Below are 26,266 nucleotides of genomic sequence, written 5' to 3'. Positions count from 1 at the left end.
TTTAGTCTGCTGTCGCCCTCTGCTGGTTCAAGACCTTATTTACGTCTATTCTCTACTGACGTTCATAATAAAACAAAGATTTACAACAGCAAAAGAAAATAACCACGACAATAAAATTAAGTTTCATTTATAAAGAAGCACTCAAAATATATGACAAGGCTAAATAAACAAAAATGAACAAAATAGGATTTTACTGAAAAGACCTGTGTGTAAACATCTATTTGTCTATTTGTCATGCCTTGATTTTGAATGATTTCATTAGGACAGTAAGGTCTGACTCTGCTTAGACTAAAGTCTGGTCACTGAACCTTCAATAATGTCCAGTATAGAATATGTGCTCATGCTGCAGTGGAAACAGAATGAATATTGTGTCTGACTACATCATGAGCTTGGAGGACTGCATCCATACATCTCTGACATGACTCAAATCACTGATTAATAAAGTCATCTGGAATGGCAAAGAAAGCCTTCTTGCAGGACTCCCAGAGTTCATCAAGAGTCTTTGTGTTCATCTTCAATGCCTCCTCCTTCATCTTACCCCAGACGTGCTCAATAATGTTCATCTCTGGTGACTGGGCTGGCCAATCCTGGAGCACCTTGACCTTCTTAACTTTCAGGATCTTTGATGTGGAGGCTGAAGTATGAGAAGGAGCGCTATCCTGCTGATTAATTTGCCCTCTCCTGTGGTTTGTAATGTAATGGGCAGCACAAATGTCTTGATACCTCAGGCTGTTGATGTTGATCATCCACTCTGCAGATCTCTCGCACGCCCCCATACTGAATGTAACTCCAAACCATGATTTCTCCTTCACCAAACTTGATTGATTTCTCTGAGAATCTTGGCTCCATGTGGGTTCCAGTAGATCTTCTGCAGTATTGGTGATGATTGAGATGCAGCTCAACAGATGATTCATGGGAAAAATCCACCTTCTGACACTTTTCCAAATGATCAACGAGAAGTCGAGTTATTATTTGTTGCTCTTACAACTGGAATCGACAAGACTTTTGTCAAATATATATATATATATTTATTTAATTTTTTCCATGATTTCTGAAACCTTTTTTTTCAGTAATTTCCATAAATCTTATTTTATTGTACTCTTTAATGTACACAAAAACATTTCAAATAAAATACAAAAACAAAGAGTCAGGAAATATCAAACAAACTTGTCAAAGTCGACATCAATTTATATTTGTTTTGTTTTTTACTTGATATTTTCTAAAGCATCATGATTTCTGAAAATTACTTAAAAATATCTCATTTCATTTGAGTAATTTCCATAAACCATGTTTTTTTTCTTCAACTGTACTCATTAATGCACAGATAAAACAACTTCTGAAATAAAATACAAGATAGTAATCTGCAGTTATCAAATAAATGCTCAAAGTCGCCAACAATTTATATTTGTGTGTTTCTTTATTCTTCAAATTCTCTAAAGCATCAGGATTTATAAAAATAACACGAATCAAAGATCTAGTAATTTCCAGAAATCATGTGCTTTTGCAATTGTACTCTATAATGCACACAAATAAACAACATGATATCTGAGAAATAAAAATATTGAATTATCTGGAGATATCAAAATCACTTTTCAAAGTGTGCCACAACTCATATTTGTTTGTTTTCTTCCTCAACTATTCTGAAGCATCATGATCTCTGAAAATTACTAAAGAAACTCTTATTATAGTAGTTTCCATAAATCAGGAGCTTTTGCGATCGTTCTTATTAATGCACACAAAAAACATCTAAAATAAAATACAAAAAAATAAAGAGTTACCAAATTATATTTTCAAAGTCGGCCACAATTTATATCTGTTTTTGCTTCTTATTTCCTATAGCACCATGACTGTATTTAAGGCGAGGATTGCAAGTCAAAACAGAGTGAAAATCAGGGCTTTACTGCATCTTTAAGTTGATGATAAAGAAAGGCACTTGACAAACGCTCCGCCGTGTGTTTCCTCCTGGAGGTTTCTCTGGTTTGTTCATTCTCGCTCCACGCAGCTCAGCTCTGCAGCATTATCAGGACATCTGCAGGAGCGGCCAGCAGGGGTCGCCAGACACAAGTGTGTGCAGCCGCCGTTATTGGAGGAGCAGTAGTTCTGGCCTGATGACAAGCAGCAGCACATCACGTTAATGGAGGTTGGGAAGGGGTCTTGTATTAGCATATTATGTGATATTTCACAGCGGAATGAACTGCTAACTATTCCAGCATATGTTTTACACAGCGGATGTCCTTCCAGCTGCAACCCAGTACTGGGAAACACCCATACACACTCATTCTCACACACAAACAAACACTCAAACATTACGGCCAATTTAGTTGATCAATTCCCCTATAGCGCATGTGTTTGGACTGTGGGGGAAACCGGAGCACCCAGAGGAAACCCACACCAACACGGAGAACATGCAAACACCAACTGACCCAGCCGAGGCTCGGACAACTCATATTTTGTTTCTGATACATTTCTTTTGATCCAAATTATATTAAAAGACAAGTAAATAATCTTAATAATTATAAAATAATAATTATTACACGAATAACAATATTAATAATAATAATAACTAATAATAATAATAATAATAATAGCTTTTGCAATCAATGAGACTTTAGACAACCTTAAGCCATTACATTCTTAGTTAATTGTGTTGTTTAATGTGATTTATGTGATGATATTGAATGCATTTGGTGACATGTAATGTGGATGTTGATGGAATTATGTGGTGAAACCACAGATCAATTTCCTCTTGTGGATAATAAAGTCAAGTATACTAAATATTGCATGCATATCTAGTGCTGTTATTTACAGCAAGAACATTTATAATGTCATACGATCACATTCAAGACATTCAAGTCACGTTGTCAGAACAGATCAAGTGGGAAACATCAATATCTGGCAACATTAATGATGACTGTCACAGTAATAAGGAGTAATAAAGTGTGAGCGTACCAGCAGGGCAGTGAGCGTGTGCTGTGGTGATGCCGTACAGACGTGTTCGTTTCTGAGGCTGAAACTCATCCACTTCTCTCCTCGAGTGCCGATCCACCACGACTACTGAAACCCTAAACACAACCGTCAAGAAAACTGATGGTTACAACCACACTGATCCGATCAAATATACAGTCAAACGATACAATATTGAAGAATCAGGTTTGTGTATCGATATAATGTCAAATGTAATTGATTTCTAGGATTCAGTGGTCAATTTTTTGGTGAAACCAGAAAAGCAGTCAAATGTGGAGATGTATTCTGAAAAGCTGGATAAATACAGGTTTGATTGAGGTTTGGTTGGTTAGGACTGGACAATATTTGGCTGAGATACAAGTATTGGAAAATCAGGAGTCTAAAAGCTATCAAATTATTGAGAAAATCACCTTTAAACTTGTTCAGATTAATTTCTTCACAATGCACATTACTAATCAAAAATCCTGTTTAATATTTGTACGGTTGGAAAGCGATAAAATATCTTGATACAACAGGATCTTTACATTGCGCAGCATTTTTAAGAACATTAAGTAGTTTATATATACTCACACAAAAGAATAATTATTATTTATTGTTTGTGATCCAGGATCATATATAAAATATATGTACATATATTCATTTATTGTAAATCTGTTCATAGCTAATACAACCTGTATATAATGTTGATAGTACATCTATCTGTAAATATCACCATAGTCTTTCTGTAACTGCACTTTATATCTTATTCCTGTATCCTGCACTTGCTGCTACTGCACTGCTGGTTAGACCTAAACTGCATTTCGTTGCCTTGTACTTGTACATGTGTAATGGCAATAAAGTTGAATCTAATCTAATCTAACCTAATATATTAGGGCTGCACGATATTGGAAAAAATGTCCATTGCAATATTTATATTTTCTGCTATTTATATTGTGATATTTCACCAAATAACTTTTATAGCTCTATTTTGAATTAATTAATACATTTATATTGAATGGGAGGACTTTTAGAGCAGAAAATATAATAGACGAATTACCAGCAAAAATAAATACAGTAGTGGAATGGTGTAAATGAAGGAGTCTAACAGTATTCAGCTACAGAAATAAAATGATCAAACAAACAATAAAGTTGTATAGTTTTCATTTTACACATTATTAAATACAATTCATTTTTGTTAGAGATATAAAATGCAATAATTCCTTGTGCTCAAATGTTTTGAACGCCTTAAAACACGTACATCTAATAAACTTTAATGTTTTTATGGTTAAACTGAAATGACTCCACAATTGTACCTGGTCAACTATAATCTTGATTCCACATTACAGATCCTGCGATATGAATATTGCGCTTTCACACATGCAATATTGGTGTTATAATATATTGTGCAGCCCTAACATATACAGTTGAAGTCAGAATTATTAGCCCCCCTTAGGATTTCTTTTTAAAATATTTCTCAAATGATGTTTAACAGAGAAAGGAGATTTTCACAGTATTTCTGATAATATTTTTTCTTCTGGAGAAAGTTTTATTTGTTTTATTTCGACTAGAATAAAAGCAGTTTTTAATTTTTTAAGTGAAGTTTCATAAACTAATTTCGAGAGGAGCACGTGATATGATTGAGCACGTCTGGCCACTCATCTGTAATCAGTAATAATCCAATCAGAGTGATCCTAGTTTACTATAAATGGATCATTTTCTCCCTACTGCTCTATCTTCGTTTGGAAGAACCCCCCCTTCCACCCCATCTCCTCCTTTTCCTCCCTTTTCTAAAAGGGGGAGCTCTCGAGACCTACCTGATCTCGGATCTCCTGATATGCTTATCGACCGGGCGGGAGCCCTTGGTTTAAATATCTCCGAGCTCAGGGTTCTCTCCCGGGACAGCATGCCAAATCAGCTTTATACGCCAAGCATATCTAAGTGGGAACTCTTGAAAAACCATTTAAGGGCAAAATTATTAACCCTTTAAGCTATATATTTTTTTCGATTAGTCTACAGAACAAACCATCATTACCCTAACCTGCCTAGTTAACCTAATTAACCTAGTTAAGCCTTTAAATGTCACTTTAAGCTGTATAGAGGTGTCTTTAAGAATATCTAGTCTAATATTATTTACTTTCATCAATCATTCATTCATTTTCTTTTCAGCTTAGTCCCTTTATTAATCTGGGGTCGCCACAGCGGAATGAACCGCCAACTTATCCAGCATATGTTTTATGCAGTGGATGCCCTTCCAGCCACTCTCATTAACACACATACACTACAGACTATTTAGCTTACCCAATTCACCTAAACCACATGTGTTTGGACTGTGGGGGAAACCGGAGCACCCGGAGGAAACCCACGCGAATGCAGGGAGAACATGCAAACTCCACACAGAAACGCCAACTGACCCAGCCGAGGCTCGAACCAGCGACCTTCTTGCTGTGAGACGACAGCACTACCTACTGCGCCACTGCGTCGTCCTACTGTCATCATGACAAAGATAAAATAAATCAGTTATTAGAGATGAGTTATTAAAACTATTATGATTAGAAATGTGCTGAAGAAATCTGCTCTTCGTTAAGGGGGGGGGGGGGGGGGGGGTAATAATCCTGACTGATGTTATGTTCAGGACGTTCAGAAAAATTTAGCAAACTTTTGTCTGGAGATGTTACTGAAATGCATCCTGACTTGTTCTGATCCACATAGTATCTGATCTAGTAATTTCTAGTAAATATTACATTGTTTACAAATCATACTCTAGCAAAGTACTTGAAATAATCTGTTATGGTGATTCAACAAGTGACCCAAGCACTGTAGTTTTCTTCAACTATAGGGTATATTATACTACACCACACCACAGTTTACTGTAGTAAAAATGAAAGTATACAACAGTATTTATTCGAGTCTATCTATAGTTAACAATAGTTAATACTACAGTATGCTGGAGCATTTATTAACTAACTTTACTATAACACTTTTCTATATGGTCTGAAAACATGATAGTATTTTTAACAAATGACCACTGTATTATGTCATATGGCTGAGCATCTATAATAAGCCTCATTGTAACAGTGAGGAAAGATCAGAGAAGCCGCTGAACAGGCTGTGAAATCACACACAGCTGCCAGAAGCCTTGATGGTGGCCTGATGACCCGACCTCAGCACCTTAGCAGAGCAAACACACATTCAGAGTTCAAGAGGAAAATCTGAGCTGCTGCTGCTGTCTCTGACCAGCAAACACAGCCTATCAAGACCTCAGAAGAACAGAGAGGCTTTAAACTCACCACCAAACAACACCATAGTTCATTAGCATTTGCTGTACAGTTTTCAGGTGAATATACTGACCTACAGTATATAGCAGTAAGACTTTTTTTTAGTTGAAAGAATTTAGAGGGGACCTAATATGGCCCTTTTTTTACAAGATTTAAAATAAGACTGATGTCTCTAGAGTGTGTATATGAAGTTTAAGCTCAAAATACCACACTAATAATTTTGTCTAACTCTCTAAAACTGACCCTTTTAGGCTTTGATCAAAATAAATTGTGCCATTTTGGTGACTGTCGCTGTAAATTCAAATGAGCGTGTGCACCTAGCCTCATTTTAAAAACAGGGCGGAGCTACAATCACCTATGCCTTAGGATAGCAGTAGATTCAAAACAGGACTAACAATGTCTTCAGAATACGTCAGTCTATGCAGACTACCCCTGGGAGACATTATTAGAAGACATGAGATCAGCTTTCACTGCTATGCAGATGATACTCAATTATATATTTCAACTAAACCTGACGAGACGTCTAAACTGTCCAAGCTTACTGAGTGTATTAAAGACGCTAAAGACTGGATGACCAACAATTATCTTCTCTTAAACTCAGACAAAACAGAATTATTACTTATTGGGCCTAAATCCTGTACACATCATATCTCATATCTGCGTAAAACATGTGCTGGATAAGTTGCTGGTTCATTCTGCTGTGGCGACCCCAGATTAATAAAGGGACTAAGCCGAAAAGAATATGAATGAATGAATACCTCAGCATTATAGCCCCAGCTTTGTGCTGTGTGTCATTTTTCTGTCGAGTGCTTCAGCAATCTAGACGCTTACAACAGTGGATTCATCGGCCGTTTGTTAAAGGAAGGATCAGAAAAGGCTCTTGATGAATGGGACTTTGACAGAGCTTGACAGGAACTTTACAGTACACAGTTCATGGATCAGTTTCCTCCTCCATTTCACAAGTGTAAGTAAGTGTGATTAAAATGGTCGCCTCCTTGTTTTCTCTAGCTTGCAAATGATGTATTTAATTGTGTTTTGTTACTTGTAACCGCTTATACTGTATCTGGTTAACTCTTTATATTCACATTGTGTCTAATGCCATGTTAAAAACGTGGATTTGTTTATGGATGTAAATGCGTTTGTAAGCTCGCTCTCCACTGTCGTTTGCTGCCATAAAACTGGGTTCAAGCCCCTAATAAAAGTGATTTTTGCATAATAAGTCTCCTTGAAATTCTTACTTCAGTGTTTTAATTGTCTAATTTTATTTAAAGACGTTTGGTTGTATTACAGTGCTACATAAATAAAGTTTGTTCATTTATTTAAGATATTTTGGAAAAACAATGCTGGAAACCGGCAACCGTTGAAATCATAGCAGGAGATACTATGGAAGTCAATGGCTACCAGTGTCAAATATTCTTCAAAACATCTTCTTTTGTGTATAACGGAAAAAAGAAACTCAAGCAGGTTTGTGACAAGTGGAGGATGTGAAAGTGTAAAGTTTACCTCGTCCAATCCGTATAGTAGAGGTTTTTTCCATCAGTAGTGAGTCCGAAGGGATACTGGATTTCCTCCATCAGCTGCGTCCGTCTGCCCTGCTGGGGATTCATGCACTCCACTTTATGTGTGCCTGCATCAGAAACACCAAACACCAATTTATTTTTTACCAGTTTCTTTTATTCCTGTTTATGTAAAGCACTTTGAATTGCCACTGTGTATGAAATGTGCTATAGAAATAAACTTGCCTTGCCAAATATCACCAACAACACTTAAGCTGCGACTCAACAAAGTACTTGAGCAGTGATACAGTAAAGTAAGGTTACATTTAAGTTAATGGTAGTTTAAGATGCCTGTTATGTACTATCAGCGAAGTTTCAGTTCAAAATCATTTGTTTTAACATTCTGCAAATGGGGAATTATTGGGTGGCGGCAAAAAATATAGTTTTGTGTACATCTTTTTAAGTACAAATGAGCTTCTGCTCCCCGCCCTCTCTTTATAGAGGACGCAGCCTTTACAGCTTGTGCTTCCGTTATTCATCTGCATTGCTGCGTCTCAATTCACATACTATTCGCCCTAAATAGCATCAAAAATATGACTAGTGTCCCATATCATAGTGCAGGGCTATTCAATTGGCAGCCAGCAGGCCAAACTTGACCTCAGAGGCAATGTCTTCCGGCCCTACAAATAGTGTGACCAAGACATTACATTTTTTTACAATGATAAATGCCAACTTTTATTCATTTCTTCTGTGTTTCTTTTATCCACAAAATATATCAGAAAATTCAGTGTAAAAGAATTAACCCAAGTAAAGCCGGGTTGCACAAAATGTCTCTTTCAACTTTGCAAAAAGGAAAGCTAAAGCAGAAAACAGGCAATGTAACAGCGAATGGACAGAGATGTATTTGTTTACGTCTGTCTGTTCTAAGCCCGTATGTTTACTGTGCATTGAGTGCATATTTTGTTATGTGCACTTAAGCTTCAGTTATTGTAAATGAGTTTCTATAATTGTAGAATAATTGTAGATTTTGTTATGGTGCCTTCGACACACAACATTTGAATATGTTTGTGAACAAAAAGCCTATTGTACAATGCACAGATGTTATGTAGCTTCAGAATACAACTACTAACGTTTTAATGTAGAAAAAGCCAATTTGGGTGTCTTAAGGAGCAAAAATACAACATATGGGCTGTGTCCGGAATCGCATACTTCCATACTATTTAGGACACTAAAACAGTATGCGGAAGAGTCGAATTCATAGAATTCGAAAATCAGAATGTGAGAAGTATGGATGACCTACTACTTCCGGCGAGATTCTTGGATGCTACGCTATCTTATGATGCCCTGCGAGAGAATTCATGAATGTGCGTGAAGCGACGCAACTCGCATGATCATGTCAAAAAGGCGAATGCAGTACGTCTGAGTACCAATCATACTGCTTGCATTCATACTGTATAGAACGTACTTTTCTAACGTCTGAGTAGTACGATTAAATTCAAATGCAGTACCTACTGAGTAGTGATTTCAGACGCAGCCATGGGCTCTTATATTGCTGTTGTGTCATCACTCATATTGCAAGTCATATCTCTCCAGCCCCTCATTTGGGATGCTTTTCATGAACTGGCCCCCATGACAGACTAATTGAATAGCCCATACATAGTAGGTTGAAATACCCGGATGGTCTAATTTTCCAGTAGAAATTCAAAGTGGAGATCCATGTTTACTCAAACTGATAATACTGCACATTGCTACTGAAATATTGTAATAGTAATATACATCACCCATTATTAGGTCCACGTGAAAATCGCACGCAGAAATCCGCAGATTTCCGCAGTATTTACTTGTGTAAATTTATATTGATTCAGATTTGAAAATTAATTTCACTAATATTATTATGATATAATAATAGTACTATTAAAATGTTCATATGATTTATTTACAATACAGTTTGTAAAGTCATATTTTCAGCCTTTTAGTGGATACATTATATGAGAGACTTGCTTTGTTTGCAAAATAAGTGGATCTAATTGGATTTGCACTATAAACATTAAATAAAAGTAAACAATGCATGATTATGTATATATTAATTATTTAGTTATGATACTCCTTAAATTATTCCACATAAATCTGCAGATTTTTTTACAAAATTCTTTGCAGAAATAGCAAAAATGTCCGCAGATTCTGTCTGACCCTACCCATTACTGTAGTTATGGTGGCTTGAGAAGGCCAACCTACTGTTATACTATTCTTCAGTTGTCGTCTTCTTCTGATACTAATTTCTATATGCACCTCCTCCATGACCATTCATACTACAACCTCCAAACTAACACCAAACCTCCAAACTGGTCTGACTCGGGTTGCTTTATCTTTTACAACTGATCCGACTTACGGTTTTCCGAAAACTGACCCGGAAAATTCAGAAAAGTCCCATTGACTTAATAATGGACCAAGCTTTGTGACCTCATAACTTTGCGTCAGACTGTCATACAGATTTAAGGTTATGCTCATTTAACTCAGACTACCAATCTGCCAATCACTGATGACCTTTCAACTTGCTAGCCACACCCTAGCAACCACTTACCACTTGGCAGCTATCCCATAGACTTCCACTGCAAAAACTGCTATTGACTTTTCATTGGACATACTAACAACACCAATCTATACCAACAATACACTAATACATACTATAAACATACTAACGAACATACTAATCAAAATAGCTACTACAATACACCACAATTTACATTGTAAGGGACACTGTGATGTGTCTTTTCCCAATATCAAGACCGCAATCACTACTGATATAGAGAATAACTCCAGCTGGAGCGACCGTGTGCTTTGTAACTTGGCAGATATTTTCCATGCTCAAACTCCAACCCACTAAAGCAAGTTCAAAGTGTAAAAGCCATTACACGATCGCTTTAATGCATTACCTAATGTTAACAAATGAGACCATATTGTAAAGTGTTAACTACAGAGAGCTGGTGGCTTTAATGAGCTAAACAAGTGATGAAAATGAGTTGTTTTCCTGCCGAGGGGCTCAAACAGCTGTGAGTTTATTACACCACCAGGAAATGTTTCTGGAGCCGTACCAGCGTCCGCCCAGCACAGCAGAGAGGTCTGAGGGTCATAAGTTAAACCGTTGGGGAGACTCAAATCATCCTTGGCTAGGATCCTCCGATTTGTGCCGTCCATGTAAGCCATCTCAATTTTGGGTGATTCCCTGTTCCAGTCGGCCCAGTAGATGTAGCTGGTGGAAAAACAGATATTAAAACAACATACAGCGAAGCTTTCTCTTGAGAATTAATGATACCTTGAAATCCTTACAGGGATAGTTTACCCAAAACTGAAAATTCGGTCATCATTTACACACCCTTCACTTTTCTAAATCATGCTCAGCTTTTTTTTCTTCTGCTGCAAACAAATTTTGAATAGTATTTGTATTTTAATGGTATTTTTTTCAGACTATGAAAGTCAATGGTTACAGGTTTTCAGCTTTCTTCAAAATATCTTATTTTGTGTTCAACTGAAGAAAGAAACTCTTAAGATTTTGAACCATGTTTGAAGTGAACTATAAATATGCAATAAAGCGTGTTAAATAAATAATAATATAATATAGTATAATATAGTATAATATAATATAATATTAGTATAATATAATATAATATAATATAATATTAGTATAATATAATATAATATAATATAATATAATATAATATAATATAATATAATATAATATAATATAGTATAATATAATATTAGTATAATATAATATAATATAATATTAGTATAATATAATATAATATAATATAATATAATATAATATAATATAATATAATATAATATAATATAATATAATATAATATAATATAATATTAGTATAATATAATATTAGTATAATATAATATAATATAATATAATATTAGTATAATATAATATAATATAATATAAAATATTATAATATAATATAATATAGTATAATATAATATTAGTATAATATAATATAATATTAGTATAATATAATATAATATAATATAATATTAGTATAATATAACATAATATAATATAATATAATATAATATAATATTAGTATAATATAATATAATATAATATAATATAATATAATATAATATAATATAATATTAGTATAATATAATATAATATAATATAATATAATATAATATAATATTAGTATAATATAATATAATATAATATTAGTATAATATAATATAATATAAAATATTATAATATAATATAATATAATATAATATTAGTATAATATAATATAATATAATATAATATAATATTAGTATAATATAATATAATATAATATAATATAAAATATTATAATATAATATAATATAATATAATATAATATTAGTATAATATAATATAATATAATATAACATAATATAATATAAGTATAATATAATATAATATAATACAGTATAATATAATATAATATAATATTAGTATAATATTAGTATAATATAATAGAAATATAATATAATATAATATAATATAACATAATATAATATAATAGTAGTATAATATAATATAAAATAATATAATATATTATAATATAATAAAATATAATATAATATTAGTATAATATAATATAATATAATATAATATAATATATTATAATATAATAAAATATAATATAAGTATAATATAATATAATATAAAATAATATAATATAGTATAATATAATATAATATAATAAAATATAATATAATATTAGTATAATATAATATTCGTATAATATAATATAATATAATATAACATAATATATTATAATAAAATATAATATAATATTAGTATAATATAATATAATATAATATTAATATAATATAATATAATATTAGTATAATATAATATAATATAAAATAATATAATATAATATAATATAATATAATATTAGTATAATATAATATAATATTAGTATAATATAATATAATATAATATTAATATAATATAATATAATATTAGTATAATATAATATAATATAAAATAATATAATATAATATAATATAATATAATATAATATAATATTAGTATAATATAATATAATATTAGTATAATATAATATAATATAATATAATATAATATAATATTAGTATAATATAATATAATATAATATAATATTAGTATAATATAATATAATATATTATAATATTAGTATAATATAATATAATATAATATTAATATAATATAATATAATATAATATTAGTATAATATAATATAATATAAAATAATATAATATAGTATAATATAATATAATATTAGTATAATATAATATAATATAATATAATATTAGTATAATATAATATAATATAAAATAATATAATATAATATAATATTATATAATATAATATATAATGATATAATATAATATTAGTATAATATAGTATAATATAATATTAGTATAATATAATATAATATAATATAATATAATGTAATATAATATAATATAATATAATATAATATATAATGATATAATATAATATTAGTATAATATAGTATAATATAATATTAGTATAATATAATATAATATAATATAATATAATATAATATAATATAATATAATATAATATAATATAATATAATATAATATAATATATAATGATATAATATAATATTAGTATAATATAATATAATATAATATAAGTATAATATAATATTACATAATATACTATAATATAATAATAAAAATATATTTTAATAAATAAGCATTAAATATTTCAAAAGCACAGAAACAAAAACATCCATAAGCCAACAAGACGCCGCTCTATTTGAAATCTCCACTATCCTTACTGAACACACCCCTCACTGCTGAAATATTCCTTATATGTATATCAAATAATGCATAGTGGGGCGGTGCAGTGGCGCAGTGGGTAGCCCAGTTGCCTCACAGCAAGAAGGTCATGTTTCTCCCCATGTTGGCGTGGGTTTCCTCTGGGTGCTCCGGTTTCCCCCACAGTCCAAATACATGTGGTATAAGTGAATTGAATACACTAAATTGTTCGTAGTGTATGAGTGTGAATAGGAGTGTTTAGGTGTTTGTCTGATAAATAAGGGACTGAGTCGAAGGAAAATGATTGAATGAATGAATGAATGAATGAATGAATGAATGAATGAATGAATGAATGAATGAATGGAGTGCATAATGCACTTTAAATTGATAAAACTTTATACACTTTATAAAAAGCAGCTGAATGTGCTTTCATAAACACTTCTTACCAGCCATGAAACTGTAGTTTGTATTAATTTTAAAACAAATATTTAATATTTGTTGCGTCTACACTGCATTTTGAGCCGGTGTGGTGAGAAATCGAGTCCCTCCCTCCTTTTGAGTCTGCTTAGGGCCCCTGTCCTGGGATCGTCTGTGGTGAATGCCTGATCAAAAGCTATCATTGTGAAACCTTGTTGTGTGGCTAATCAGAGCTGCGTTAGCTTATTGTAGCCAGGAGGCTAATGGTAGGGGTATGATTATGCCATAGATATACAGTATGCACTAGATATCGCATTCAGACCCTGAGCATGCGTCGATCGCGCTGCCACGTTTGTACAGTGCTCACAGGACAAATGTCATTCAACCGCACTAGTCAAGACTACAGCCAATGTGAAGATGCTGGACTTTAGTGCTGTGTACGGGCGTAGTAACGAGCAAACAAAGAAAACTAAGCACAAAGACAGAACATTTCATAGGGAGAACATTACACACTCATACACTACAAAAAATTTAGTTAATCAATTCCCCTATAGCGCATGCGTTTGGACTGTGGGGGAAGCCAGAGCACCCAGAGGAAACCCACGCCAACACGGGGAGAACATGCAAACTCCACACAGAAATTCCAACTGGCCCAGCCGAGGCTTGAACCAGTGACCTTCTTGCTGTGAGGCAACAGTGCTAACCACTGAGCCACCGTGTCACTTCTGTTTATGTTATTAAACATTATGAAAATACAGTCACTCATTGTTGGTTCATGTTAACTCACAGTGCATTAACTAATGTTAACAAGCATGAATTTGGATTTTATTATTGCATTACTAAATGTTGAACTCTGATTAATAAATACTGTACAAGTATTGTTTATAATTAGTTCATGTTAATAAATACATTAACTAATCTTATTGTAAAGTGTGACCAGGATAATGTACATCCAGTCGGTTGTTATCACAGAATAAAGCCTGTCATGTTTATCAGCAGCTGTTGAAGGAGACTGAAGGCCTTTATTCAGCAGTAACAACTGTCTGTTCATTCTCCTGCTTAAAGAGCCCATATTATACATGAAATAGGGTCATATTTAGGTTGTAAGGGTCTCCAACAACAGTCTAATATGCATGCAAGGTCAAAAAACACTTTGATGGTCTTATAATCTGCATTTATTTTTACCTGATTATCTCAGCGACTCCCATATGAATCGTTCAGCGATTCATTTGTTCCCCAACCCATCCTCAGCGCGAAGCTAATCTGCGCCGATTGGACCGATGACAGCCTGCTGCGATTGGTCGACACTGACAGGCTTCAGCGCGAGACAGAGTGAAATGCCCAGCAATCAACAATATAAAAGTAGTCACAGTGCACACACGCTTCATAGTGGATTTTGGCTGCCAGTGGTTGAATGTAAACACAGACGATGGACTAGAAAATACTGACGACTAACTATTTTATTGAGCAAAAAGTCCAAGAACTGGCGAGGAGATCTCCTAGCCCATCACTCTTTTCACACACACACACACACACACACACACACAGGGCCGGCCCGTCCATAGCGGCTGGTTTCAAATCTCCCGGGTTTGCGCGTGCAACTACTTGTGTTTCGTAGCCGCGTCATCACGAAACACCTAATGACTCGTTATCAAGACGACTCGTTTGAAGCACTATGAGTCGACTCCTTTATAGATGAATCAACAGTTTTAAACACTGTACACTTACAGATTTAAGCCTTAGCTGGATATTTCACTTCACTTAGAGCTGTGTTACACACTACATGGAAGGGCATTTTCAAAAACCCATAATATGGGCTCTTTAATATACAAAACTAAACAATAATAAATAAAACATTCATTTGAGCTGGAATAATTTACGAGCCTGTGTTCTTAGTTTAATCAGTTGTTATCTGGGAATGACAGAAATTTGGCATCATGTGATTAACCAATCAGAATCAAGTATTCCAGAGGGCCGTGTAATATGGTTATTTAGACCCTGGTTGTTCCTAGTTAGCTACGCACCCGTTGGAGGGATCGGTGAGGATGGCTCTCGGGTTAACCAGGTCAGTGTTAACCAAAACACGACGCTGAGTTCCATCTAGTGAGGAAACTTCAATTCTGTCCTTCATGGAGTCTGTCCAGAACATGTTTCTGCCCAGATGGTCGATAGCGATTCCCTCAGGACTGCCAATGTCTGAAACAAAAATCAGCTTGAGGTTAAATTAAATTGTGAGCAATTGTAATGTCTCAATGGACATCAATACACCCAGCATTTTATTGGACGGATGCAAAAAAAAACAACATCTATTTAAATGCAAATTTAGCTGCTAATTCCTGATCCCTACATAGAAAAGGGTGGAGCCTTTACAGCCTGTGTCTCAGTTAAACTTGTCAGGTTAAACTCCTGATATATGTGAACACACAGAAAGAAAACTCAATATTACATCTCACTTTAACGGCCAAAAGCACACAAAATAAAAGTCCTTAATTCTAACATTGTTCCAGGATCAACGTAGATGTTGCAAAGTCTAAAGCACATGGTGCAAAAGCATTAAGGGTGTGCGTTATGGGTGTGTTTTGAGGATAACATGAATTAAACCAATCAGAGTCTCATATCCCATTACCTTTAAGGGTTCTTTCACACCTAGACTTTTGTTTCGGAACCTGTCGTGTTTCCTCAGTTAGCACGGTTCGTTCGGCATATGTGAATCCAGCAGTCGCGCTCGGATCTGCGCCAAAACAATTGGTCCGAGATCGCCTGAATGAGGTGGTCTCGGCTCGATTGAAATGAACTCTGGAGCAGATCGATTGCAGTGAGAAAGCAAAACAATCCGAGCCCGGCTTAATCACAGTGTATTATGGATGTGTAATAGGCATAAATTTATGGCTATATGAGGAGAGAATTATGAGTAGGGCGGGATGTCATTTCTCCCGGTAAATGAGTGTTTCATGTCAAATACGCAAGTGAAAGCATGCTGAACTATTAAGGAGAGCTGTTTATCTGTTAGGAAAACTGACCGAACTGCAGTCTTGGGTTTATCTGTTATTTCTCTTTATAATGTAAAGGCTCTATTCCATAATTCTAGCAAAGGGAGAGTCTTACCTCTGATCTCTGATTTATACTTGGTGACGATCATCCCTGCCAACACTCCCATTTTTCCCAGGAGTCTCTCATATTTCAGACCCATCTCCTGTATTGTTCTGTGTCTCCCCCAAAACTCCCGGAATTCCTCCCCTACCACCTCCGCCTCCCCCCCCACAACCACACCCCTCCACCCCTCAGCTTTTTGGTACAATCCGGCCAGCTCTTTGGTACAGTTCCCAAGCGCACCAAACTGAAAGCGTAACCATCTCCATACCCGCTTCCCGCTCTTCAGTGCACATGCACCTCCCTGCACAACCCCATGCGCCTTAACACACCTCCTTTATAGACCAGCATGCCAACCAGTCCACAAGGTGGCGCAAATGGATTTGCTATTTAAACAAAATTACTGTTGTTCTGGTCTGAAAATAGCATCAAATCACGCCAAACACGTCTTGCACTTTATTGCACCGGGTGTACAATAGGGCCCAAAGACTTCCACTTGTTAAATTTCACTTGTTAATTTAAGGATTTAAAATTCACATTTTTGTTTACATCTTTAAATGCCCTTTACTGTAAATAAAAGAAGAAATCAGTAACAATTTTCAATGTGCAGAATACAGTGAATCATACAAACATGGATCTAAGTTTGTTACCTGATTTAATGAGTTGGACAGGTTCTCCTCCTTGTAGATTAGCTCTGCTAATAGAAGGTGTGCTGATGTCTGTCCAATAAATCATCTTCTCCACGCAGTCATAAGCAATTCCAATCACCACTTTCTCCTGCAAGAAGAAAAAAAATCATGGATCTATATGAGATGACAACACACTCCACAGGCCTCAGGCATTCTAAAGTCTGTCTGCGAATGCTGTCTAGACAAAACCACACATCCGAAATGAGTCAAATGAATCTCTGAGCATTTCTGTTGCTAACGCATGCATGAATCTCCCCTTGTTTATAAGCTTCACTGATGTTAGTCATTACAGTAAATGATAGCATGTGAGCAGTAAATGAGGGCAGATTTATAAATTCCCACAGTTCTGCACACAATAAACCTCCAAAACGTTTATTTCAGGAGTCAGTAGATGAAAATAAGAACCATGTGCATATGCCATTTCTAGAAAATAATGAGAAAAACTTAGGTTGCTTATGTTTATACAACAGATCCACTAGTTGCACTGCTTCAATAGTGCTGAGATTTCAGTACAACAGAAAGATTACCTTCAGGAAGACAATGTTGTATATAAACAGACCAAAAGTTCTCTGAAATAAACTTAATGTTCATAGATCTGTTAACACTTCTTGCTCTGGGTTTGGATTATATGTTAAATAGAGCTAAGTTTGTTTAACTTTTATATCTTCATAGCTGACAGTCATGCCGAAAGTGTATACTACAGTAAATGCATAATGATGTGCTTTAGGAATGACATTTTACATGTTCTGCAGATTTCTGTGGGTTTAGATTATGCAGGAGCATGCTTGGTATTTTAATACATTGCTTTTATTGAATTTTTAATCAAATTGATGAAACCTTGTTGAGCAAAACAAGTCTTACCAACACAAACGTTCTTTATATTCCGTCAAGAATCAGTCAAAGCAGTCTGATTTCATGCATGTTAACATCATTTTCTTATGTAAATACTCTGCTTTTGCTTCTCCTGAAAATCTCTCCTCACATTCTTCTGGTTTAAGGCCGATGAGGTTATGTAATCAGCAGAAACAGCATATGGCTCCGATAAACACAATTTCTCTCATACAAATATTTCCAAGAAAAACAATGTTAGGCAATCCTAGAATTCCCCAGCGAGCCCCCAGCAGTTCTCTGGCTCTCGGTTATCAACAACTGAGCTGAGAAAGACAAACTACGAGCAAAACGTTAACCGCAAAGACGCAAGTTCATTCTGAAGTTACTAACATCAGTAAATGAGCTTTGCATTAATGCAGCTTCAAAGCGTCAGGGAATGAAGCAGAGCACAGACTTCTGGATGAATCTACAGAGCCGAACAGGGCCAATGTGGCCTAAAACATCCACCACGCAAGCACATGCAGATTTGAAAGGAATCAAATGCAATTCAAAACCAACAAAAGCACATAATACATCATTGGTTATAAAGAGGTCAGAATTCCCTTCAGTCGGCGCAATAGCCTAGTGGTTAGCGCGCCGACATATGGTGCTGTAGCACTTCAGGGCATCCCGAGTTCGAATCCCGGCTTGAGGACATTTCCTGACCCTACCCCCTATCTCTCTCCCACTTCGCTTCCTGTCTGACTACTGCCCTATCTAATAAAGGCAAAACGGCCAAAAATAAATCTTTAAAAAAAATTGTAAAATTCCCTTCATCTATAAAAACTATAAAAACATCCTGCAAGTTTCAGAACCTAAAACAATATCGTTTCTCAAAAAACTGCTTATATTGAAGACCGTCTGCCAAAATGACTCTCTCTGATGCTCTGTGATGTAATGAGGTGCCTCCACAGAAGATCCATGCCTACTTCTAATTCACTGACTGTTTAGCTTCATTAATATGCGAAACAGTTAGCCAATCAGAGCAGTGGGCGTTCACTTCGGAGTCTACCATTAGCCACGCCCACTCAAACAGAGCATTCTGACGAGGGTCAAAAACAGCACAAAACAGTAAACTCTAAAGTTGTTTTAATGTAAAACTCTTGATAACAGATTTCAGATCAGTATGAAATAAAAAACTGAGATGTGCATGACCCCGTTAATAAAACTACTGTAGCTTTGAGGAGCTTTGAAATGAACATAACAATAAGTTATGCACTTATTTAAATATTTAAGTATTTGCTTTTTTTTCTATTGCATAACTTCTACTTCTCCATAATTTAGATTCTTATTGTTAGTATTATTTTTGTTGTTGTTGTTAGTATTTTAAGGTCACGAGTGGTTTCATTGCATATCATACTGTGTATGACTCTATGTATGACTCTGCCATAGTCAAGAGGTTCATTTTGTGTTTCACACATTAAAACATTTCATCTTTTGCCATTGTCTATCTGCTTGTTAAGTGTGAAGTCATGCTAAGCGGCTTCCGGGTCCAAGTGCTCTATCAAACTCTGTGGAGAGATCAACAAATGGTTATAATAAATGTTTTTAAAGCGATGTAATATTTTCTAAAATCACAATTGCAATATAGATGTCTATTATCAGATGGCCAGTAAGTGATTCGTTTTTTATAATTTGTTAAAATAGTGGTGTCTGTGATGCTGCAAGAATGTTGTGTACACCATTATTTTATATGAAATTCACTTTAATGTGCGATATAACTAAAAAGAGGTCATAAACGAATATTTTCTCAATTCAAATGAGTAGCGGCGGCTTGGACTCAGAAACAGTAGTCGATACATCACGACTTAACAAGCGGATTTGGTTTCAAATTGTGAAAAATACTACTACAACTACAAATACAAAATTGTGTAGACATTTTAATTACCATATTTGTTTACCAGAAAGAGGAATTATTGGGCTGATTAACCAAACGCTCCATAAAATAAACGAATTAACACCTACAAAAGCAGGTCATATGACTTTTCCAAAAAATCTCTCATTTGCAATTTGCAAAGTAGCTGTCCTTTAATGTAAACAGTTTGCAAAGTTGTTAATTAAAAGTACATGATAAATTAAAATATTGCTCTCAAAAAGAGTCAGCTCTGTCTCACCTGGATGACTCCTTATATTTTCATATCATTTGCCTGCTAGTGATCTACATAAGCATGATCACAATAGCTCATTTGCATAATCCTGCCTCCTCTCCTTAAATACAAATTTGGAAAAAATTTGATTGTTTTCATACCTTGCATGTATTTAAACCTGATGTAGAGGACTCAAACACAATATTACTACCCTTAAAAATAACATATAACCTGCTCCTTGATAAAATAACTTTATTATCTTTATTGCATTTAATCCTATACACTTTCATTTAACTGTATACACTGCAATTTAATTGACTGCTTTTTGAGTTTTGATGGATTTGATTGGCTGATTCCTCACTACACTGACAGATGTGTGGAGGTTAAATGTATACCGGGAGATGCAGTGCAGTCTTGGCTTCGTTCTTCTTCAGGTTGTGGCCATCCAGAGGAATATACTCAATTTTCCCACTCTGAGTGAAGAGGATATGACTGCCGGGGGGTAGAGGACTGATGTTCGGGTTAGGCGTGGGTCGAATCGGGCCAGACTCATCATGACCACGACCTGAAGAACAGAAGATACATGGAGATAAGCAAGGGATAATGTACATCCTGCTGTTTGTTTTTTACAAAATAAATTCTGTCAAACTTATCAGCAGCTGCTATATAAGACTGAAGGAGTTTATTCTGCGTTAACAACCAGCCAGATGTACATGATCCTGCTTATTACACAGCTACTTGCAACAAAACTAAATATTTAAACAGAAAACATTCATCTGAGCCGTAATTAATGACTGCTTGTTTAATTAAACCTAAAATAGATAGTTTTTAAACAGCTGGATGCAGCTACACCAAACCTCTTCTTATTCTTATTCAGTTGCAAGATGGAACAACACCAGTGACAGATAAGAATATGCATATATATATATATATATATATATATATATATATATTCATATTACCTGGATGAGCTTGTATTATAAGTTTAATTAGTTGTAATCGAAGAATAATATACATTAGAATTCCATGATTGACCAATCTGAAGCAATTTTCCAGTGAGTCGGGTAATAAATGACAGTTCACAACCTATACATACTTCAAATGGTCAATACAGAAATTAAAATGTTTCTAAAATAAGATAAAGATAAGTTGTTTCAAATTGCTCATTATTTTTATGTAAGTGTTCCTCCATCAGATGGTTATGTTTGGAGGTCTATTTATTATCTATTTTTTATTAGACAGTCTTTTAAACAAAAAAAAACTGCTTGCTGGCTAATATCTTAATATTGATTTATATTATTAATAGATTTTTCACTTAATCAACATCACATCCTAGATCAGGCATGGGCAAACTCGATCCTCGAGGGCCGGTGTCCCTGCAGAGTTTTGCTCCAACACTAATCAAACACACCTGAACACCCTAATTAGTGTCTTCAAGATCACTAGAAAGCTACAAGCAGGTGTGTTTGATTAGGGTTGGAGCAAAACTATGCAGGGACACCGGCCCTCCAGGATCGAGTTTGCCCATGCCTGTCCTAGATGTTAATTGCTACTTTTTTAAGTATCAATAAATATCATATCAGCCTTTCCTCCTCTGGAGAACGCTCTCAATCACAAGTCAGACATATTCTGGAGGCTCTGAAAACCTCTCTGAAACTCTGAACTTTAATCTCAAGAATACCTTGGCTTTTCCCTTCCTGATAGCTTTTGTTATTGAGCAGGTAGACATGTCCATTTTCAGGGTTGCATTATTTAATTCTTAGCACTTGGGGTCTGATATGTATGTTTGTTAGTCTTATTGTTTGTTTGTCTGTTTATTTGTATGATAATTCCAATGAAAAACTAAATAAATATCATAGCATTAATATGATAGAATAGGAATCAATAATTTTAACATTATATTGTTTTGTCACAAGACATACACCTGTATTAATGTGTTGTACTCACAGACAGGAAAGCGTCCAGGTCCTGTGCGAGTGCCAGAGAGCTCCTCTCCATCACGGTCCACACACCAGCACTGGCCGATGCTGGCGTGACATTGCATGGGCTCGTACCTGCCCTGAGCGTCACAGGTGGGCACAAAGCGACCAGGCTGAGGACGAGCACCACGAGGACCAAACCCGACAACACTTTCCCTGTGCAGCTCGCAACGCGTCTTTTCACGTTCTGCAGAAAATACAAACACAAGTTAACTCAATATAACTATAAACAGGTTTACTGGGTATGTAGCTTGGTATATCAAAAATGAAACTCAAGAAAAATGCACACACAAACATTATTTGACATAAAAAACTAATATTTAAAAAACCTAAGAGTGTTTTTTTCTATCATTTATTCACATGTCAGACTTTACTATTTTGGCTGGTTAACTAAAGTTTTGAGCCACAGGATTATCCAGAGCAGCACTGAGGATCAAACTTCATCTCTTTCTAAGAAAGTCCAGGATTTCCAGTGAAAAATCAATCAGTGCTTAAGCCCCGGGGTTAAACCTGAAACAGATTTATGCTCGTGTGAGTTGAATCGATCTGCTGCGGTACATTACATCAGTGTAAAAACAACCTCCATCTGCTCGTCTCTGGAAAGCAAATCAGGCCAAAATAACAGAACTCAACTCTCTCTGCACACTAATCAATTACCATCGCTAGAGCAATCATGACAGCGCTCAAAGAGACAGCTTTAGCCAATCATGGGTGCTGACAGTGTTTTAAAGCATGCACGTTTATTTCAGACTTTAAGAATGAACAAAATATGATGTCACAGACTCTTTAAGACTGGACATTTTAAAACGCAAAAAGTTTGTTATGGTGTGTATTGGGAGAATGGCTGAGTGATATGACAAAGATCTAATATCCTGATAAAAGTCATCCCATATCCTGATAATGATATATATCACAATACAGTGACTATTCTGTGAATTCAATCAATTAATATATATTCAACTGTAATATATACAGCTGAAGTCAAAATTATTTATTTATTTTTTATCTATTTATTTATAAACAAATTATTTATTTTTATTATTATTATTATTAATTATTTATTATTACTTCGGCTAAAATAAAAGCTTTTAACTATTTAAATGCATTTTAAGGTCAATATTACTACCCCCCTTAAGCAATATTTGTTTTGGATTGTCTCTAGAACAAACCACTGTTATACAATGACTTGTCTAATTACCCTAACTTTACCCTAATTAACCTAGTTAAGCCTTTAATATTATTTACTGTCATCATGGCAAAGATAAAATAAATCAGTTATTAGAAATGAGTTATTAAAACTATTATGTTTAGAAATGTGAAATCGTCTCTCTGTTAAAAAGAAATTGAGGAAAAAATATAAAAGAATTAAAATTTAACAAGAGGCCCAATAATTCTGACTTCAACTGTATATTGACAATACGAAAAGGACATTTCTTTACATATTAAAGTATATACTCATACATGTAGCTTCTTTATTAAAATAAATATTTAATAAAGAAATAATATGAAATATAAAACACTTTACAAAAACTAATGATTACATGTCCAACATAAAATATTACTAAATAAAATGCAAAATGTAAACATTGTAGCGTCTTTCTAGCATCTCTTATTCACATTTCAGAATTGTTTTTAAACTCATCCAAATGCTAGAAAAGATATTATCATAAACTATGTATTTTACGACACCACAAAATAAACGGTAAGAGTGTAATATGAAATAATAGACTTTTTATATATTATATTGCACAGTAGGGCTGCACGATTAACTGAAAAAAGATTGTGATCTCGATTCGACCCCCCACACGATCTTAATTTAGCATCTCTACGGTTCAGCCAATTATATTTTCCAGTTCGGCAGTAGCACAAAGGCCGTCGTTTTTTTTCGGAGAGTGACGGCAACCATGACATGAATCACACTCCGCAGTGAAAGTGAAACCAAAACTGCGCACATCATTTAAATGATCATATCGCATTGTAAAGTTATGATTAGACAAACATTTGATATGTTTTTCTTTCTTTCATAGCGAACACAAAGAGTTGTGAGTGAAAATAAATGTTTAACAGTGTCAGTATAACTACTCTAGCCTATATAATGTTGAATATAATGCAAGAAGGAATCTGATAACGACAAATGTCTGATTTTACCAGTGAAAAAATGGTCTAATAATGTTGTCAATGACAAATGGCAATCAAATGTCTCAAACATAATGATTCAACTTTAGAATTATGAATAGCTGCATTCTGATGTCTCACCTTACTGTGCATTAATGACCAGGACATATTTAAAGTGTGTTCAAGTCCACCATTCAAAGTCTATACAAAATGTCGCGTTTAACCAACAATAGAGCTACACATAGGCCTAATATTATTAGTGTTGTTTTACCATATGTTTGAGAAATTACAATAATAATAGGATACTCATATTAAACCTTATTTATGAATTATTAACTTTTTATTTTATTTTATCTACAGAATCTTGAGAAAAATCTTGATTTTATGCAAAAAAAAAAAAGTGATGCTCATTTTAGCCAGAATCGTGCAGCCCTATTGCACAGCCTTACAGATACACAGACATCTTTCCAGCTTGTAAACAGACTCAAATATTCAACAATTTGCATTTCATGCTTGCCTCTTAAACCTCTGAGAAACTCAAGCAACTGGCCAGTTCCCAGCAGACAAGCAGCTGTCGGGGTTTATATTCATGCTGACAGGGTTAAACCGTGGCATAACTCAGGGGTCGAGAGGTCAGGTCATGTTGTAATATTTAAAGAGTTGAGGGTCATCCATCATTAGAACAACTGATAAGGTTTGTAGTATGAACTGGGGGTGAAAAGAGCTTCTGAATAACAGTGTAATGAGCTGCTTCTTATGAAAAAATTAAATAAAACAAATATAGAGAGTAAATAAATAAAAAAAGAAACAATTAAAGTCAAATTCTTTCATAATTGACCATTTTTTTGCTTGTTCCAAACATAGTTTTTTTTTCTCCTGCTGAAAACAAAAAAGAAGATATTTTGAAGAATGAAACCGCAGCCATCGACTTCCAATCCATGTTTATTTCTCTAGCGCTTTTACAATGTGGATTGTGTCGAAGCAGCTTAACATAGAAGTTCTAGTAAACTGAAACAGTGTCCGTCCAGTTTTCAGAGTTGAAGTTCAGTTTAGCTCAGTTCACTGTGGTTTTATTTTCACCAAGCATGCCAGTGGCGACAGTGGCGAGGAAGAAAAATTTAGAGAAAAAAAAAACCTTGAGAGAAACCAGGTTTAGTTGGGCACGACCATTTCTCCTCTGGCCAAACTTCTTGTTTAGAGCTGCAGTCTAGGCACCAGAGGCTAGAAAAACGCTGGACGTCATCGTGGAGAAGCTGCAGGTGTGAATCGGCAGGCCGACAGGACTCGTCTGTCACTGTGGTCTTTCAGGAATCAGTCTCATGTTCTCCACTCCTCCATGACCCCCACAGCATCAGCTCAGGATACGGCCTGGTCCAGGATTATGGATACCTATAGAAGTTGTCTTCACAGGTCTTGGATCACATCAATATTATCCAATTTAATTGATGTGATCTATGTGAATAATATGGATTGACTTCCATATTATTTGTTTTTCCTACTTCAGAAG

At 34.4% G+C, this 26,266-nt stretch overlaps 1 protein-coding gene across 2 annotated transcripts in view; it reads right to left on the bottom strand.

Annotated features, from left to right (window-relative positions):
- Window positions 1-1,398: 1,398 nt before the first annotated feature.
- The window catches only part of nid1a (nidogen 1a), a 68,992-nt gene continuing 44,124 nt past the window's right edge, over window positions 1,399-26,266 (bottom strand). For both annotated transcript variants that reach the window (XM_056470526.1, XM_056470528.1), the window contains exons 13-20: window positions 22,613-22,831; window positions 21,061-21,230; window positions 17,670-17,796; window positions 15,954-16,125; window positions 10,807-10,964; window positions 7,722-7,845; window positions 2,950-3,062; window positions 1,399-2,105 (exon numbers count right to left, since the gene is read on the bottom strand). In XM_056470526.1, the coding sequence (XP_056326501.1) occupies window positions 1,984-2,105; window positions 2,950-3,062; window positions 7,722-7,845; window positions 10,807-10,964; window positions 15,954-16,125; window positions 17,670-17,796; window positions 21,061-21,230; window positions 22,613-22,831 (1,205 nt within the window). In that variant the 3' untranslated portion in view covers window positions 1,399-1,983. The remainder of the gene's footprint in view (window positions 2,106-2,949; window positions 3,063-7,721; window positions 7,846-10,806; window positions 10,965-15,953; window positions 16,126-17,669; window positions 17,797-21,060; window positions 21,231-22,612; window positions 22,832-26,266) is intronic.

This window comes from Danio aesculapii, chromosome 13, assembly GCF_903798145.1.
Source record: "Danio aesculapii chromosome 13, fDanAes4.1, whole genome shotgun sequence".
In the NCBI taxonomy this organism is placed as follows: Eukaryota; Metazoa; Chordata; class Actinopteri; order Cypriniformes; family Danionidae; genus Danio; species Danio aesculapii.
This window is presented reverse-complemented; position numbering and strand designations above follow the sequence as displayed.